The sequence below is a fragment of the Aethalodelphis obliquidens genome, unplaced genomic scaffold (genome assembly GCF_003676395.1).
Source record: "Aethalodelphis obliquidens isolate GAN/ISIS:26980383/991018 unplaced genomic scaffold, ASM367639v1 scaffold33, whole genome shotgun sequence".
NCBI classification, from domain to species: Eukaryota; Metazoa; Chordata; class Mammalia; order Artiodactyla; family Delphinidae; genus Aethalodelphis; species Aethalodelphis obliquidens.
In genome coordinates, this window is record NW_020837977.1 from 8,866,077 (window position 1) to 8,885,020 (window position 18,944).

Consider the following 18,944-nt stretch of genomic DNA (forward strand, 5'->3'; position numbering starts at 1 on the left):
TGCTCTGGCTTGTACTATTTTGAAAAGGAGTGGTGAGAATTTGTCTTGCTTTTGATCTTAGAAGAAAAGTTTTCAGCTTTTTGCTGTTGAGTGTGATGTTGGCTGTGGGTTTGTCATATATGGCCTTTATTGTGTTGAGGTACATTCTATACCCAATTTGTTGAGCATTTTTATCATGAAAGGATGTTGTCTTTTGTCAAATACTTTTTCTGCATCTATTGAGATTATCATTTGATTTTTATTTTTTACTCTATTAATGTGGTGTATCTCATTAATTGATTTGTATATGTTGAGCCATCCTTGAATTCCAGGGTTAAATTCCACTTGACCATAGTGTATGATCCTCTTAATGTCCTGTTGAATTCAGTTTGCTAATATTTTGTTGAGAAGTTTTACATCTGTATTCATCAGGGATATTGACCTGTAGTTTTCTTTTCTTGTGGTATCAGTGTAATGTTGGCCTCATAAAATTAGTTTTAAATTTTTTCAGAGTTTGAGAAAGGTAAGTGTTAATTCTTCTTTAAATGTTTGATAGAATTAACCAGTGAAACCATCTCATCCTGGGTTTTTCTGTGTTGGGAGGTTTTTGATTACTGATTCAATTTCCTTACTAGCTATTGGTCTGTTCAGATTTTCTATTTCTTCATGATTCAGTCTTGGTAGGTTGTATGTTTCTAGGAATATATCCGTTTCTTATAGGCTGTCCAATTTTTTGGTGTATAATTGTTCATAGGAGTCCCTTATGATCCTTTGTATCGGTTGTATTAGTTGTAAAATGTCTGAATTTACTTATATGAGTAAATAAAACAAAGTCTTTTCTTTAGTCTAAAAAAACTATTTAGACTTCTTTTTTTCTTAATGTACCTAAAGTTTTGTAAATTTTACTTATCTTTTTTAGAAAAAAACTTCTCAGTTTCATTAATCTTAGCTATTGTTTTTCTGGTCTCTCATTTATTTTTCACTCTGGTCATTATTTCCTTTCTTCTGCTTACTTTGGGCTTAGTATTTTCTTCTTTTTCTAGTTCCTTGAGTTGCAAAGTTGTTTGAGATCTTTTTTCTTATTGCAGGCATTTATCAATATAAATTTCTATATTGCAAATGCTTATAGCATCCCATAGGTTTTGATATATTGTGTTTCCATCTTTGTTTGTTTGAAGATACTTTAAAATACCTTTTGATCTCCTCTTTGGCTCTTCAGGATTGTGTTGTTTAATTTCCACACTTGTGAGTTTTCCAGTTATCCTCCTGGTATTGATTTCTAGTTTCATATCACTATGTTCAGACAAGATGTTTGGTATGATTTCAATCTTCTTAAATTTGCTAAAACTTGTTTTGGGGCATCATCTATCTTGGTGAATGCTCCGTGTGCACTGGAGAAGAATGTGTATTCTGCTGCTGTTGAATGAAATGTCTGTTAGGTCCATTTGGTCTAAAGTATGGTTTAAGTCCCATGTTTGATTGTTGATTTTCTGTCTGGATGATATAGCCATCATTGAAAGTGGAATATTGAAGTCTCTTACTATTATTGTATTGTTGACTACATAGTCTCCCTTCAGATTCATTTGTATTTGCTTAATATATTTAGATCTGATGATATGTATATATATTTATAAATGCTATAACTTCTTGATGAATTGACCCCTTACCATTATATAATGACGTTGTCTCAGTTACCATTTTTAATTTAAAGTCTATTTTGTCTGACTATAAGTATAGGTACCCCGAATCTCTTTTGTTTTTAACTTTCATGGAATATCTTTTTCCATCCCTTCCCTTTGAGTTATATGTGTCCTTAAGCTGAAGTGAGTCTCTTGTAGGCAGAATATAGTTGGTTCTTGTTTTGTATCCTTCACTTACTTTATGTCTTTTGATTGGAGAATTCAACACATTTACATTTTGAGTAATTATTAATACTTACTAATGCCAACTTAAATATTTTTATGGCTATTTTGTGGTTCCTTCATTCTTTTCTTTCTCTCTTGGTACCTTCTTATGTGAATTGATGATTTTTCCATAGTGTTTTTTTTTTTTATTTCCTTCTCTTTATCTCTTGTGAATGTATTGTAGTTTTTGTTTTGTGGTTACTGTGAGACTTATATAAGACACTAAATACAGCCTATTTATCTCTGATAACAATTCAACTTCAATAACATATAAAAACTACCCTTTTACTCCGTTTTTATGTTTTTGATGTCACAATTTACATCTTTTTATATTCTGTATCCATTAACAAACTGTAGCTATAGCCCTTTTTAATGCGTTTTTCCTTTAACCTTTACCCTAGAGTTAAGTAGTTAACATGCCACTATATTACAGTATTAGAGCATTCTGAATATGACTATAAGCTTACCTTTATCATTGCTGTTGTATGTGTTCATGTTTCTAATTATCATCCTTTCATTTCAGCTTGAAGAACTCCTTTCAGCATTTCTTGTAAGGCAAGTTTATTGATGATGAATTCCCTCAGCTTTTGTTTATTAGGGAAAGTCTTTATTTGGCCTTCATTTCTGAAGGACAACTTTGCTGGGTAGAGTATTCTTGGTTGACAGTTCCTTTCTTTCAGCACTTTGAATATAACATCCCATTCTCCTCTGATCTGCAAGTTCTCTGCCACTGATAGCCTAATGGGGATTCCCTTTGATGAGAGAATTTTTTCTCTCTTGCTGCCAAAATTCTGTCTTTGATTTTAGTTTTCTTACAATGTGTTTTGGAGAAGAACTTCTTGGATTGAAATTTTGGCATGACCTATTCGCTTCATGAACTTCAATGTCCAAATTTCTCCATAGGTTTGGGATGTTCTCAGCCATTATTCTTTAAACAAGCTTTCTTCCCCTTTTTCTCTCTCATCTCCTTCTGGGACTCCAGTGATGTGTTCATTATTTCTTTTTTTTTTTTTTTTTTTGCTCTTCTAAGTGGATAATTTCAGATGACCTGTTTGTAGCTCACTGATTCTCTCTTCAGTTTGTTCAAATCTAATGTTAAAACTCTCTGTTCTTTAGTTCAGTCATTGTATTCTTCAGCTCCAAATTTTGTTTGGTTCTTTTTTGTTTTCTACTTTACTAAACTTCTCATTTTGTTCTTGTATTGTTTTTTCTGATGTCGTTAAATTGTGATCTTTTGTAGCTCTCTAAGCATTTTTAGAATAATTGTTTTGAATTCTTTGTCAGGCAATTCCTGAATCTCCATTTCCTTGGGGCCAGTTACTGGAGGTTTACTATATTCTTTTGGTGGAGTCATGATTCCCTAATTCTTTGTGATCCCTGTAGGCTTGCGTAAGTATCTGCACATTTGAAGGAGCAGTCACTTCTTCCAGATTTTGTGGACTGACTTCCCTAAGGGAAGACTTTCACCTGCAGGTGGGGGCATGCTGTGATGCTAGGGTCTTATGGTACAGGGTGCAACTGTGGGGACATGTAGTGGTCCCAGGTCCAGGGGTGTATGATGGCTCTTTAGCTCAGACCACTGAGGTCCAAAGCATCAACAACTGTGTGGTCCTTTGCAAACACTTGTGGGGGGTTCATGGCAGCTGCAAGGGCTGTTGGGGTCCTTGGCAGCTCCTCCAGGTCCAATGGCTATAGATCAGGGCAAGCAGAATTGGTGACCAGAGCAGGTGGTATGCACACACTCAGCTGTGGGGACCGACTGCAGGTGCCTGTGTAGTAGCAGGGGCTGGATGCAGATATACTTGTAGTAATAGGGGCCAAGACAGGCAGCAAGGGTCAGGGTTAACCATGAGCTTACTGGAAACTACAGGAGCCCTGGTTGTTGATGTGCCCTCCCATCACTACACAATCTCCGCCTGGGTGTGTGCACTGCAGTGAGGCTGGTGACAGGGTTGGGCGAGGCAGGTGTGCAGCTGGAGAAGCTAACTACAGGTGAGCATCATGGTGCAGGCCAGTGACAGAAGACAGGGCCTGAGCTGGGCCCACAGGCAGTTGCAGGGGCCCTGGCTGTCAGCATGCTCTCCTCTGGCTATACAATCTCCCTCAAGGTGGGCACGCTGCAGTGGAGCTTGGTAACGAGCATCAGTTCAGTTGCATGCAAGTGCCCAGCTGGAGGGGCAGCCCTGAGTACATGCACAGTAGTGGGGGTCAGCCACAGGGGTCAAAGCAGGTCAAATGTTTGTACTTGCACAGCCACAGAGGCCTGAGCTGGCTGCTGGTACAGTTCCCAGGCTCTGCCAGGATTGGAGGTAGGGGGTAGGGAGAGGGGGAACTCAGACAGCTGGCATCAGCAACTATGAATACCTTCGGGGCAAAAGCTGATGAAATGTGCAGGAGGTCTGTGGCAGCTGTGTTGGCCATTGGTTCCTTCTTCAGTGGCAATTCCTACTCAGTTTCTCTTTAAAGAGGTCACTGTGAACCATGATCTACTCCCACTACATGGCTGCTATCAGTAGCCCGTGTTTTTCTTCCCTGTTCCTAGCCCTCGCTATACGTTTCAGCTTTGCCAGGCTGGGTAAGATGTAACTGAAGCAGGGCCTTCGTGTAGGGCCCCAAAGACCGCAGAAGCTGGTTGCTTCCCTTGCTCTTCCTTTCCTACCGAGGGGAATGCTTTCTAACTGGGATGTTCCCTCTTGAACAATGCTCATTTGGGGGATCGGATGATGCAGGCAAAATGAAGCTGTCTTTCCTTTCTTCTTGTGCAGTTATTCTCCGGGTTTTTTGTTCCACTGTGTTGCTGAAACTTAAGTAGACTCCAAATCTCACCCAGAGCAGTTTGTATTCGTGGATATCTAATTGTTGATCTTTGTTGGAGGATGGGGGCTGGGGTCTCCTATGTCACCATTTTGGTGACATCACCTATACCTACTAATCTATAACCTGCTTTTTCACTTAATGTTATTTTTGTGAAGATATTTCAAGGCTGAGAAAAACACATGTACATTGATGTGTGTGTATATATTTACTTTGATATTATATCTATAAATGCTGCTAATCTTTGAATTTTCACGGTTTACCTGTATTGACTCTCTTGCCTTCTCTGTATACAGTGATTTGTGAATAACGACAGTCTTGTTTCTTCGGGTTTTACCCTTTTTTTTTTTTCTTTATTCTCTTGTTGGCAGTGACCCTCAGTATGAGAATCTGTGGAACTGGCATTAAAGTACATTTACTTTGTTTCTGACTTTTTTTTTTTTAACATCTTTATTGGAGTATAATTGCTTTACAATTGTGTGTTGGTTTCTGCTTTATAACAAAGTGAATCAGTTATACATGTACATATGTTCCCATATCTCTTCCCTCTTGCGTCTCCCTCCCTCCCATCCTCCCTGTCCCACCCCTCCAGGCGGTCACAAAGCACCAAGCTGATCTCCCTGTGCTATGCGGCTGCTTCCCACTAGCTATCTACCTTACGTTTGGTAGTGTATATATGTCCATGCCTCTCTCTCGCTTTGTCACAGCTCACCCTTCTCCCTCCCCATATCCTCAAGTCCATTCTCTAGTAGGTCTGTGTCTTTATTCCTGTCTTACCCCTAGGTTCTTCATGACATTTTCTTAAATTCCATATATATGTGTTAGCATACAGTATTTGTCTTTCTCTTTCTGACTTACTTCACTCTGTATGACAGACTCTAGGTCTATCCACCTCATTACAAATAGCTTAATTTCATTTCTTTTTATGGCTGAGTAATATTCCATTGTATATATGTGCCACATCTTCTTTATCCTTTCATCCGATGATGGGCACTTAGGTTGTTTCCATCTCTGGGCTATTGTAAATAGAGCTGCAATGAGCATTTTGGTACATGACTCTTTTTGAATTATGGTTTTCTCAGGGTATATGCCCAGTAGTGGGATTGCTAGGTCATATGGTAGTTCTATTTGTAGTTTTTTAAGGAACCTCCATATTGTTCTCCATAGTGGCTGTACCAATTCACATTCTCACCAGCAGTGCAAGAGTGTTCCCTTTTCTCCACACCCTCTCCAGCATTTATTGTTTCTAGATTTTTTGCTGATGGCCATTCTGACCAGTGTGAGATGATATCTCATTGTAGTTTTGATTTGCATTTCTCTAATGATTAATGATGTTGAGCATCCTTTCATGTGTTTGTTGGCAGTCTGTTGTTTCTGACTTTAAAATGAATGCTTCTGACACTACTCTTGTATACAGATGCTTGCTGAAGATTTTTGGTAGATACTCTTCAATAGCCTAAGGAAGTACACTTTTTCAGTACTAATTTCTATGGATACTTTTTTTTCTGAGTGTATTGATACGATCATACGACTTCTTTAATACATTACTATTAATATGATGAAATACACTAATAATGTTAAACTAATAATTGCATTCAGTAATGATGTTAATACCTTTTTCCTATATTTAGTTTGCTAACATACATTTCTAGGGTTGGCACCTACGTTCATAAGTAAGATTGGCTTATAATCGTTTTCCTCAGGCTATCACTTTCTCGCTGCTAATATTGGTCATTTGAACCTTCATTCTTTTGTTCTTAAGCAGATGTGCTAATAATTTTTCTATTTTAAATGTTTCAAAGACCAGTTTTTGGTTTTCTTGATCCTCACCATTACTTTTGTTTTCCATTTTATCAATTTATCCTCTTTTTATTATACCCTGTATTCTATCATTTTTTGTGTATTACTATTTTTCTAACTTCTTGATTTAGACATATGACCCACCAATTTCTCATCTTTATTCTTCTGTAACAGGATCATTTAAGGTCATAAATTTCTCTCTTAGAAATGCCCTATTTAGTTTTGATTTGGTCCTAATTTTACTACAGTGTCTTCTTTAACCCACAAGTTATTTAAAGTCTGTTTTTTAATTTCTAAATGTAGATATATTTTGTCACTGATTTCTAAGTTTAATTACACTGTAATCAGAGAACATTTGTTTGACATGAATTCTCTGACATTTGTTAAAACTTATTTTGTAGCCTGGTATTGAGTTAATTTTCAAAAAATTTCTAAGTGTGCTTGGGAAGCAATTCTGATCTTTTGGTTACTGAGATACAATGGAAGATTTATAATTTAAAATCCTGATGATATTGTCCATTTTTGCCATATATATTTTGATACTGTTTTATTGGATACACTCAGATTGTAGTATTTATATCTTCCTGGTATATTGAGCATTTTATCAGTATAGATGGATGTGCATATGTACATACATATGTATATAGATACAGATAGATGTATTTTTATATTTGTACACTATATATAGTGATATACATATTACTATATTATCCCCAAAAGGGGTTTTGCCCTAAATGCTTTGCTGTTAATATAGTTCTACCAGCTTTTTTTCCTTTAGTATTTGTATGGTATATATCTTTTTCCATTCTTTTGTTTTCATTGTTTTTATTTTATGTCTCTTGTAACCAGTACTGAGGAGAATACTTTCTATTATTCAATATTCATGCTCTTTTAAACTGGTGAATGTAATCGTTTTTAATTAACTATATTTACTGACGTATTTTCTTATTTCTTTTTTGAAACTGTTTTTTTCTGATGCTTTTTTCTGTGTTTTTGTAGACACTTTCCCTCCCTTGAAGCTCCTTTACCTTTCCCCTGTTAATAACGTAATTGTCTTAAATATTCCATCTGTATGCAGTGATAACCACATCAAAGTATCTCATCTTCAGAAATTCCAAGAGCCCTTCATTTCCTTCCTTTTTCAGGAATTGCTCTAGCCGTTCTTTTAGATACTATGAAGATATTCAGTTGAATAATCCTGCCATGTGTTGGATATATTGGCTTTTACTTACAGCGGATACCTCACTCATGTGTTTTATAATTTTTTTTCACGAGCTCTTCTTCAACAAGGTTTCAGAATCTCAGTTTTATGAGATTTTATGCTAGAATCTCAGTTCCAGCTCCGAACTTTGGGCCCCAGATCTCAACCTTATTCCCTGTATGGTTGTGACAGATTCCCACAATTCTGAACCTGAATTACCATTATAACCCATGTGCACACAGCCCTAACTGGCATTCTCTTCTTTATTTTAGGCTACTGGGAATTTCCCTTATGTTTGGGGGGGAGCTCCACTCTACTTTTAAAGGAATGTTAATTATATTTTATTCAGTATTTTCTAGTTGTCTTGCAGCAGAAGAGTGTTGAAGTTTTCTAGTTCTCTCTATTGCTGGAAATGTTAAGTCCTGTGGCTCCTTGGTCGTTAGCGTAAACTGTCTAAAAGCTTTTAGATCTTTTCTTTATTCCTGGTATTCTGAAATTTTATGATGTAATTTGGCGTGGGTGTATTCATTGTGCTTTCAGTAACCCCTTTTAATCTGGAAATTCATGTTTTTCAGTTCTGAAAATTCTTGTATAAATGATCTGATAATGTTCTCCCTTCTACTCTGTCTTTATGACTCTCATTCATCAGATGTTGGACTTATGATTTAATTTCTTTTCTTACATTTTCTCTATTTGCCATCTTTTTACCATTTTGTGCTTCATCTTGGGAAATTTTCTCAACTTTGTTTTCTAATTATTCTATTGGATTATAAATTTCTGCTCTTTTTTATTCTCTAATTGTTCCTTTTTTAAAGCATTTTGCTACCAGGGCTACCAGGCCCTGCCTCAGGGGGACGCTGCTGGGTCACCAGGCTGCTAACCTGGGGAGCAGGTTAGCACCTCGCGCTAATAGGCTAGAGGGAGGACCCCAAAATGGAGTTTGCCAGCAGCCGTGTCCTTGTGGTACCATGAGCTTCCCAAAATGGCTGCCATCAGTATCTATGTCCCCAGGGGAAGTCTCAGTCACACTGGCCTTCAAAGCCAGTCTGGGGCTCATCTTCCTTTGCAGGAGCCCAGTGTGAGGCTCGGACCCCTTGTTCCTTGGGAAGAACCCCTGCAATCGTGATTTTCCTCCTAGCTGTGGGCCATCTACCCAGGGCTGCAGTCTTGACTATTACTGCATCTCCATCCCTCCTACCGTCTCGTTGTGGTTCCTTCTTTTTTTTTTTTTTTTTTTTTTTTTTTTTTTTTTTTTTTTTTTTTTTGCGGTACGCGGGCCTCTCACTGCTGTGGCCTCTCCCGTTGCGGAGCACAGGCTCCGGACGCGCAGGCTCAGCGGCCATGGCTCACGGGCCCAGCCGCTCCGCGGCATGTGGGATCCTCCCGGACCGGGGCACGAACCCATGTCCCCTGCATCGGCAGGTGGACTCTCAACCACTGCGCCAGCAGGGAAGCCCCGTGGTTCCTTCTTTATACCTTTAGTTGTGGCAAATCTTTCTGCTAGTCTTCAGGTCATTCTCATCCGTAGCTGCTCAGTAAATAGTTGTAATTATGGTGCGCTCTTGGGAGGGGGTGAGCTCTAGGTCTTCCTACTCCACCATGTTGGCCACCCATATGCTTTTCAGATAACAGTAAGAGCAAAGTTAATAGCTTTCAAGCTGTCACTGTGTGCCAGACTCTCTGCTATGTGTTTTACTTCTAATATTCCAGTTAATCTTAAAAACAAAAAACCTGTGGGTAGGTTTTAAAATGATCTTCACAGTACAGATGAGGAATCTAAGGCTCAGAAATGTTAAAACCTCAAAGTCACGCAGTCAATCCTGCAGAGCTAGCATTCCAGCCCAGAGCCGTTGGATTCCCAAGTCCGTGCTGTTGACCTTTACAATAAACTGCCTCCATCTCTTGAATAGATCTGGCTGTGACTCAGTCATATAAGGAAAGGAATGCATGGGAACAACCACCAGCTTCCAAGGCTCTGCAGAGGAGCATCCTTTCCTTGGAATATCAGATGGCTGTTTGCAGTGAAGACCTGAGACGGTTGGCAAACAGCCTTAGGCCATCCTGACCAGGCCGGTGATACTTTGTCATCATAATCCAGGGTCACCCAATCCAGGGTCAGTTCAGAATCACTTCATCCAGATGGGATCAGGCTCTACATAAATGATTGATGGTAACCTGCCCATGGGGGGCTGATTAGAACTTTGAAATACCTGCATATATAATTCTTAGGGCAAAAAACCCCTAACAGGACAGACCAGGATGTGAGACCCACCAAACCAGACTGTCTCAAACACTAAGTCGGGAAGTTGGAAGGTGCTTCGTATTCTGAGATAGTCTCAGGAAATCCTGGAGACACTTACCCAGCCAGCGATTATGGGCACTGGAGTTAGGCATATCCTGTGTCACCGTTTGTCAGCTGTGCATCCTTGGGAAAGTGACTTGACTTCTATGAACCTGAGTCTAGAAACACCTATAAAGTGTGTGGTACTTTACAAATCTCACGTGAGTATTACTGTCCCCTATATCTTGATACAGGCATCTGCCTGCCACCCAGACTGAAATATCCATGTTACTTATCCAAGCACCCCTTCCCTAAAATATTACTGGAGAACACATTTTAATTTACTTTTCTAATATCAAAACAAAATACAGTTCCTGATTTTTGCAAATTCTTTTTTGTTGGTTTCTTTTAGACCAACTGTTTTCTGATGACGTTTCCTAGGAAGCTTTCTCCAGGTCAGGCCATAGGGTCTGTTTCTTCCATGGAATTTTCCTATGGGGAAGCTACTCTCTTCTGTGGGATGAGAATTCTTATTTTAGCATATGCCCCAGAAAACAACACTTACAGACTCATCACCAGAGTGGTTGTTCAGATATTTCAGGTTCCTGTGGCTCTCCACCCTCTAAATAGAGCACTGCTTCCTCATCTCCACAGGTACTAGGTGATACACCTTAAGATCAAAATCTGTCTCTGTAATGGGTTTAGAGGCAAAGATGATTAAAGGGTTAGAAAATCTAACATGTAGAGAAAAGTTCTTTATCTCACAAGGGCAAGAAATCAGCCATTCCTCACTGAAGAATGGAACAAGAAAAAATGAAAAGTGTGCTGTGGTGTAAAGGATTAAGAAAATGTCTGACAATCTCGTTAAATGTGGATATGAGTTCAATTAGGATAGTGTCGACTCTCCTCTTTGGGAAACATAAAAGATGTGGTTTAGATGCATCAAATGGGGACAGTTGGGTCCAGTCCTAGACGTATCCTTGCCCAAGGGCCGACAGATGGATCAAATGACCTCTCAGCATCCCTCCCAGCCCCACACTTCCGTTGTGCTATGCTTGTTGGATTAGCATGTTAGTTGAATCAGAGCTGCCCTTGCAAGTTAGCGGAGGAGTAAGCTTCTTGAAAGAAAAACAGGTAAATTCATTGTCCCCAAAATAAATGTCTCTCTACCCTGTTGCAGATGAAATTATACCACCAGGGGTGTATTTCCTTCAGTCCCGAAATCTTTTAGGTCTTCTGGAGTTCCCTAACAGAATGCGGACACTGACACCTAAGTAAAGATGAAGTAACTAAACTTTATCAGATAAGGTCTTAGCAGAGAGCAAGATCCTGCGGCAGACCAAGACAAGACACGCAGGGAGAGGGAGTCCCAGATAGGAGACGTAGGCGTGACTGCACAGGCAAACTGCCGTATTGAACATGTAGCTCTTGGCTTGTGCAGAAGATGGGGCTGTCCTCCATCCCCACCGAATTCAGTCATTCTTTCAATGCCCGTGCAGCTCCTACCAGGCGTGGAACACTAGACAAGCACTGGGAACACGGCTGTAAGCCAAACATGGTTCCAGCATTCCTACAAAACACTGAACACGCGATGAACGTGTAGTCAGTTACCCTGTGGGGTCTACACTCATGCAGCAAATAACGGCCAAGTTGCCAATATGCACAAGGCATCGTTTCAGGCGCTTGGCATGGGGTGGTAACCAAGTGGACAAATCCCCTGCCCTCGTGGAGCTTACGTTCTGGTAAGAGGCAGTTACGTGATGAAAGAAGCACGAGGTGATCTAAGAACTATGACAAGGAGCCCTACCCTAGCTGACAAGTCCCCCCCGAGAAAGGCATGTTTCTAATGACATGTGAAGGCTGAGGAGGAACTGGTGAACAGGCAAAAAGTCGTGGGGGGAGGTGGCATCAGGAGAATGCTCCATTTAAAGTTACCAAACGTTGTCAAGCCACCACGATTTGCTCGTATAGTAGGATGAAGGGGCACTTATACCTTTCTCTTTCTTGCTAGTATTCAAATATTTGTGCAATAAATAATTTTAAGCAATATCAAAGTCATACTTAAAACTTTTTTACCTCATTTTTATCTTGTGACTTTAATGGATTGGTCTTTAAACTAGTACTTGTAAACGATCACGTTCTATATAGCTGTCATATAATTTGGACACCAAGTTCAAAATCAACTAGGAGTTTTACCCTGGTGATGTAAGCATTGAGTCTAATTCTAAAATGTGTTTGATATTGCTGTATGGAAACAAGACAACATGTTTGACATTGTGACATGGATCTTTCCCCACCTACACTGAATATGAATTATAGGTTGGTTCCTGCACTACAGGTGGACCTGTGGCAGCCCAGCAGTATCTCCCAGGTATCAGAGGGAACAGTTACTGATGTCCATATTCCCCACAATGGTTCCCGAGCCCTGTTAGCCTTCCTACAGGAAACCAACATCCACTACAAGTAAGCATGCTTTTTCCTTGCTTAATTCATTTGTACTCAGTTGAACTGAATGATAACTGTATTCAGGTTATGCATTAAGTGCCAACAGCTGTTTCAGGTTCTATTTTTCACATTGGGGAAACCAACATGAATATAACACAGTTATATTTGCCTTTCATGAGCTTCTTATTAGTGTAATGGGGGAGCGGGAAGCAGCCACACTTCCCTGTCATTTCACCATTACCTGTAAGTAATCAGTGTAAACATGGAAGCATTTTACTGTGTGAGGAAAGGAGAGTAGCTTATCCATGCCTACAAGGTGGATAGGGAGACAGGGACAGAAAAAAGCCAGACTCTGCAGGAGCTGTGTCAGTTAGACAAAGGATGAGACTCAGGACCTTGAAGGCAGAGGTACAATGCCAGCAAAGGCAAGAAGCAGCATCGTATGTGTGCAGGGAACTGGTATAAGTTGGGGAGCAGAAAGAAAAGACGCTGGAGAAGTGGGGGGAGGCCAGTGGTAGGCAGCCTGTTGTTCAGAGTTAGGAACTCAGACCTCATCTTGGGGGTGATGCTGCACAACTGGAGGATGTCAGCAAGGGAACCACATGTAAGTGGGTGGAGGGAGCGGTACGAGGCCACAGTAATGATCCAGAGGAGGGAGAACGAGGCCCCTGAGTCAGGACCAGAGCCCTAGAATCAAGAGAGAACTCCAAAAGATGTTTCAGAAGCAAAACCACCTGGACTCTGCACTTGTTTGGATGTAGGTGGAAGAGGAAGAATCAAGGATGACTCCAAGTCTTCTGTCTGTGGTGACTGAGTAGATGGGTTTGGATATTTTGAGGGTTTGTTTTTTGTTTTTCTAAGGAATAGTTAAGCAGTAAGAATGGAACAAGTGGGAAATAGTCGCAGGAGTCAAAGAAGAAACAAAAACCTTTTGAGAGGAAGGATGTCAGTGGCACCAAGTGCTGCAGTGATATCCTGCCAGAAAACGATCGATCAGTTCCCTTTGGATTTGATGATGGAAATTGCACTGGTAACTCTAATGTAGCATTAGATTGTTAGGAGCAGAAGACAGAAAAGTGAACAGGAGGTGAGAACATGGAACAGGAGAGCAGACTATTCTACTACTCTTAGAAGTTACAATAGGGAGAGAGGCAGAGAGTGAGGAACGACTACAGGAAGCTGCTACGTCAGCGGATGCTTGAGACTCGGCATGTTAGGGTAAGGAGGCAATTTTGGCCTGTAAGCTGAAGGGAAGGACCAGCAAGGAAGGAGACATTGATGATGCAGGAAAGAATGTACAGGTGAGGGAGGGGGTTTGAACACTAGTGAAAGATAGCTTATCCTATAAGACCAAAGAGGTAACTGTGGATCTAGTTAAGATTGTGGAGAAGAGAGTCAACAAGTTTAAAGAGATCATAACTGACAGCCAAATTATCTGGATGAAGTGAGAAGCAAAATGTATCTACTCAGAGTAAAGAAATAGGGGTTAAAGAGTGTTGTGAGAGAAAAATCGGGGTAAGAACCAATAACAGTGGTTGTTGCGGAGAAGAGAGATTGCAGTACTGATACAGAGTTGAGGTTTTGTTGGTTAGGACCACAAAAAGATCAGGGTGGAGGGAAGTTGAGGTTCCTAGTGAGAGACTAGCTCAAGTAGTCATCCATGGGGTCTAGTCTGGATAGGAAGGGAGGAGAGTCTAGGAAGAATGATGGGACAAGACGGAAGAATCAAGGGTATTAAGATCTTTATATTCAAAACAGGTGTGAGGGCAACAAACTGGAAGGAAAGAAGTTTTGATAAAGTGTAGGCTATTGGATGTTAATAGTTCTGGGGAAGAACATTTATGGCTGGTGACAAGATTATAGGGGTAGCAATGAAGGAGATGGCTGAGGTGGGTGGAGGTCATTGAGGCTGATGCGGTCAAGAAAGAGTAGGCTAGCAATTATACTCCAATAAAGATGTTATAAATAGGAAAGGAAAAGGAAAGGAAAGGAAAGGATGGGATGAGTGGGCTTAATCACCAGCAAACCATCCCAGCAGTCTTGAATCTCCTTGGCTTATGGCTAGATTAGAGGTGGGGGGAGAGAACGTACTCCTGGGACAGGAAATACCAGCTTGGAGGTAAGCAACCAGGAATGGCCTGATGCTGAAGGGAGGATGAGCTTTTCCTGGAAGTTAGAAGATTAATGGGGAAGCACCAATGGGAGCCCAGGAGGATGCTGACCTCCCTCCCTTCTGGCCCCGTGGTCAGAGAAGTGGGAGAAGAGACAGCCACGGAAGAATCTGTGTCCTTGAGAAAGTCTGGTTTCTACTGGGGCAAGAATATGAGAAGAGAGAGTTCTCTGAAGAGACTGGAGGATGTAGGAATTTTATTTACACTCAAAGAGGGATTCCAACAGGCACAAGGCAAAAGGATGTGGTGAAGAGATGGAGAGTCAGTGTAGGATCTGGGGGGGAGAAACACAGGCTAGTGAATTAGTGAGAAGGGAATGAGTGAGTTACCTTTTGTCTGGAACCCTAGGATTTCAGGGCTGAGAGGCATGATTGGAAATGACTAACCTTAACTACTCCAACTTTTCAGCAAGTGGTTGTACTGCCAAAACTGGCAGAAAGATCCCTGATGATGTCTGGCGAGGCCTGGGAAGGGTTCATGGCTCTGAGTCAATGGTGAGAACCCTAGTCTCAGTGGAAGGCTGGGCCAAGGGGTGCACAGGGGCTGTGACACCCCTCCCTGGTCCACACAAATACCTACCTGCCAGAGACGTATTTACAGGCTTATTAAAATACTTATAGGCTTTTTGCAGAAAGGTATTTTATCTGTGTTTCTAGAACAGGGTAGAGTCAAAGCTGTGCATAAAACTCTTGTTCATACTGAACACATTTTAGTCATTGCTGTAGCTTTGAAAGCATGCTTTGATTCTCTGAATGCCTTTCAGGGAAGTGCTTATATATCTATAGGTCCTCAGTAAAAACTCACATGCTTCATTAATTATTGTTTGGAAGAAAAGAATATACCAGTTATTAATTATTATTTGGAAGAAAAGAATATACCAGTTATTTTAACAAGTGTCTATTTCCTGCCATTCAGTATAGGTCATGTGGAACTGATACAGAATCAAATATCACCCTTTATTCCACAGAGAATAGAGTCTAACAAACAAGTGTTTTAAACCAGTTGTCTCCTCATGGAGAGCACTCATTTAGAATCATTCATTTTGTTGTTCCCAGGATAATAACAGAGAACAGTTAAGTTCCACGGGGCTGGTAGGTAGAGATCATTTTAATTGACTTTTATTATTGTAGCCAGGGGTATTTTCAAAAGATGATCATTTACTCTGTACAACTGTACATAACGTATAGTTATAGTCATCTTTATGTGACCGCATGTGTCTGGCCCCAGGTGATCCAGCCCCCTTATCGATATGACATGACTCCTTTTGCCATAAAAATATTTTGAAAATATTGAGAATTTGAGAATTTGAAAATTCTCAAGAATTTGAAAATATTTCAAAACATTTTGAAAATTAAATACCTTTAAAATTTCAAATTTTGACCAACCCCTTCTCCTCCCTGGAAGCTTTGGGGAGGTGGTTTTGTACTAAGTGATGACATCACTTGGAAAGTTCTTAATAGGTCTAGGAGTCGCTATTTTAGGAGTACATACAATTGGGGTAGAAATAATAATCAGCCATAAGGAACTAAGAAACTACAAAAAAGCCATTTTGGGGCTTCCCTGGTGGCGCAGTGGTTGGGAATCCGCCTGCCAATGCAGGGAACGCGGGTTCATGCCCCGGTCCAGGAAGATACCACATGCCGCAGAGCGGCTGGGCCCGTGAGTCATGGCCGCTGAGCCTGCGCTCCGCAACAGGAGAGGCCACAACAGTGAGAGGCCCGCGTACCCAAAAAAAAAAAAAAAAAAAGCCATTTTAGGTTCCATTTCATGGGCTTTTCGTCAACTTGCTGGTTTCCAGTTGCCTACTTGACAAGGACCAAGTAGGCAGACCTGGTGTGACAGCCCAGCAGTCAGGAAGCTGTTGCTGTGCTACTGCTGCCACCACTGTCGTTACCATAATTGCCTCTCATGCCAGGAAGCTGGTGACTAGACCCTGGAGTTCTGAGTCCAGCCACCTGACTGCCTCTGAACAGTCACACCTCTGCGACCTCGACACGCCACAGCAACAGCAGCAGGAGATGGTCTCTGCCTCGTTCTTAACTTCCTGTCTTGTCAGAGTTCACAGATTTGTCCCCAGAACCACAGGTGTAAGAGAGTCGAGGAAAAGTACTTTTCAGCTTCCCAGCCCTTTCAGCACAGGAAGTCCAAAGAGGGCATAGGCATAAATGCTGAGAGGCAGTTGACCACATCCAGCAGACACACTCAAGAGAGGAGAGAGGAAGCAAGGACCAGCTGTATTCTAATACTCTCTTCCACTTTTATCTAGTATAGAACCTAAGAGGACTGAGAGCCATCAGTTGCCAGATTAATTAGCCTAAATTTGAGCCTGACAATATATTAAAATCACCTGGTGAGCTTTTAAGAAAGGCCCGATACCTATGCACAGGAGATTCTCGTCTAAGTAAGGCTCAGTGTGGCATATTTTTTAAAGCTCATGGGTGACTTTAAAGCAGGCCATCTTGAGAATCACTGGCCTAAATGAATGGATAAATACTGGGGATCCAAAGGCCAGCTCTATTTAGGGCACTTGGAAACTTTAAAACTGAGAAGCTTAAGAGTTGATTCATCAAAGAAACTAATACCCAACTAGAGTGATTCCACAACCTCAAACTGAAAAACCTCATCATTTACTTCGGTTAAAACACTAGCAAACTTGACTAGAAAACATTAAGGTAAATATTTTGTAGGAGCAATTATCCATGAGAATTATTTTGACAGTTCATTTCGTTATGTGATTAGTAATATGTTTATCATTATCAGTTGACAAATGACTTAAGGATCTAATCAATTAAGGAGCATAATTTTTCATACTGAAACTCCTGAAAAAATATTAGCTTTCTAAGGGGTACAGTGATGGTTCTACCAAGAGTTGCCAAACAAGCAGATGTATCAGCATCAGAACTTTCTGGTGATGAATATGAGGAATTGGTCTTACCTTGAGGAGAAACAAGTTATCTGTGCTTGTTTATACTGGGGTGGCCAAAAAGTTTGTTCACATTTTCCTGATGTTGCAGGAAAACCCGAATGAACTTTTTGGCCAACCCAGTATTTAGAAAGTCTGTCAATTTTGGAAATAATGCAAAAGTAATACACTAGAGCTCAATTTTGTAAACGTGCTATAAAGGTTTTTATAATTTTGAAAACTTTTTTGTATGTGTTCATGTATCTTTTTAAACTGGAAATTCAGAAGGAGATTCTTCTGTAGGTTGCTGGCTTTGGCAAATCTATTTTTTTTTTCCCCTTACTTTCTTGAAATAGAGAAAAGTAGCCAGGAGAAATGGATAGATGGTACTGGCGAGGAAAAGACAGCTGGAAATTGCCTACTGTAACTGGAATTTGTTGACAGTTTATAACCAACCAACTCAGCCGTAATCAAACGCGCATTTTTCTTGACCACCCCAGATTCGCTCACGACACAAGAAGATTGGATGTTGACGAAGAAGTTCATTTGGTTCTTTACCCCCACACTGGCAATACTGTAAAGTTCTTTAATCCATACAAACCTACTTTCATCTGCAACTCCTTTCTTTGGGGGAAGAAAGAAAGAACTAATACAGATCGTATTCAGACTGACAATCTAAACTCCACTCATATTTTGAGCCATGGCAAGCAGCTACCAAGTGAACTTACCAACGTGGTGCCACACCTTACCTTGATTTTTAATATGTTTCTAGTTCTAAAGGTTGAAAATTGAAACAAAAAGAACAGTAAGCTGATGATAAATTCCAGATTAAGTGCTTTGTCTACCGTGGGTCCTCGGTAAATAACAAATGAGTAAATCAAAAGGAATTTCCTACACCCGACATGACCTTAAGTAAATTTACTTCCTTTGAGGACCAAAAAGTATTTATTCAAGTAATTCAAGATAATTTTTTTTACTAAGTAACTTACACAGGTCAACTTTGAAACTCTTTTAAAAATGCCATTACACGTTCTTTTAATGGCACTGAAACCACCACGCCACAGGTTCTTTGCAAAGATAAAATATGAAAGCGAAGTTTTTTAGCTGCCTGCCAGACCCAGGAAAAATCACTGAGAGGCTCTTTAACATCTTTACGTAAAGGAGTGAGCACCTTGTTACTTCATGGCTCTAGTTAGAGGAGACTGGTGAGTACTGAGGTGACAAGTCTATATCTAGCTCAGGGATCTCATCAAGAACACCAGTCCACCAGTCCCTCCCATCAGGAAACTTACACAAGCCTCTTAGATAGCCTCATCTACCAGAGGGCAGACAGCAGAAGCAAGAAAACTACAATCCTGCAGCCTGTGGAATAAAAACCACATTCACAGAAAGATAGACAAGATGAAAAGGCAGAGGGCTATGTACCATGTGAAGGAACAAGATAAAA

General features: G+C 40.5%; 1 protein-coding gene across 2 annotated transcripts in view; it reads left to right on the forward strand.

Annotated features, from left to right (window-relative positions):
• Positions 1–18,944, forward strand: part of CPA6 (carboxypeptidase A6) — a 267,852-nt gene that overhangs the window by 165,592 nt on the left and 83,316 nt on the right. For both annotated transcript variants that reach the window (XM_027127949.1, XM_027127948.1), the window contains exon 3: positions 12,318–12,442. In XM_027127949.1, the coding sequence (XP_026983750.1) occupies positions 12,318–12,442 (125 nt within the window). The remainder of the gene's footprint in view (positions 1–12,317; positions 12,443–18,944) is intronic.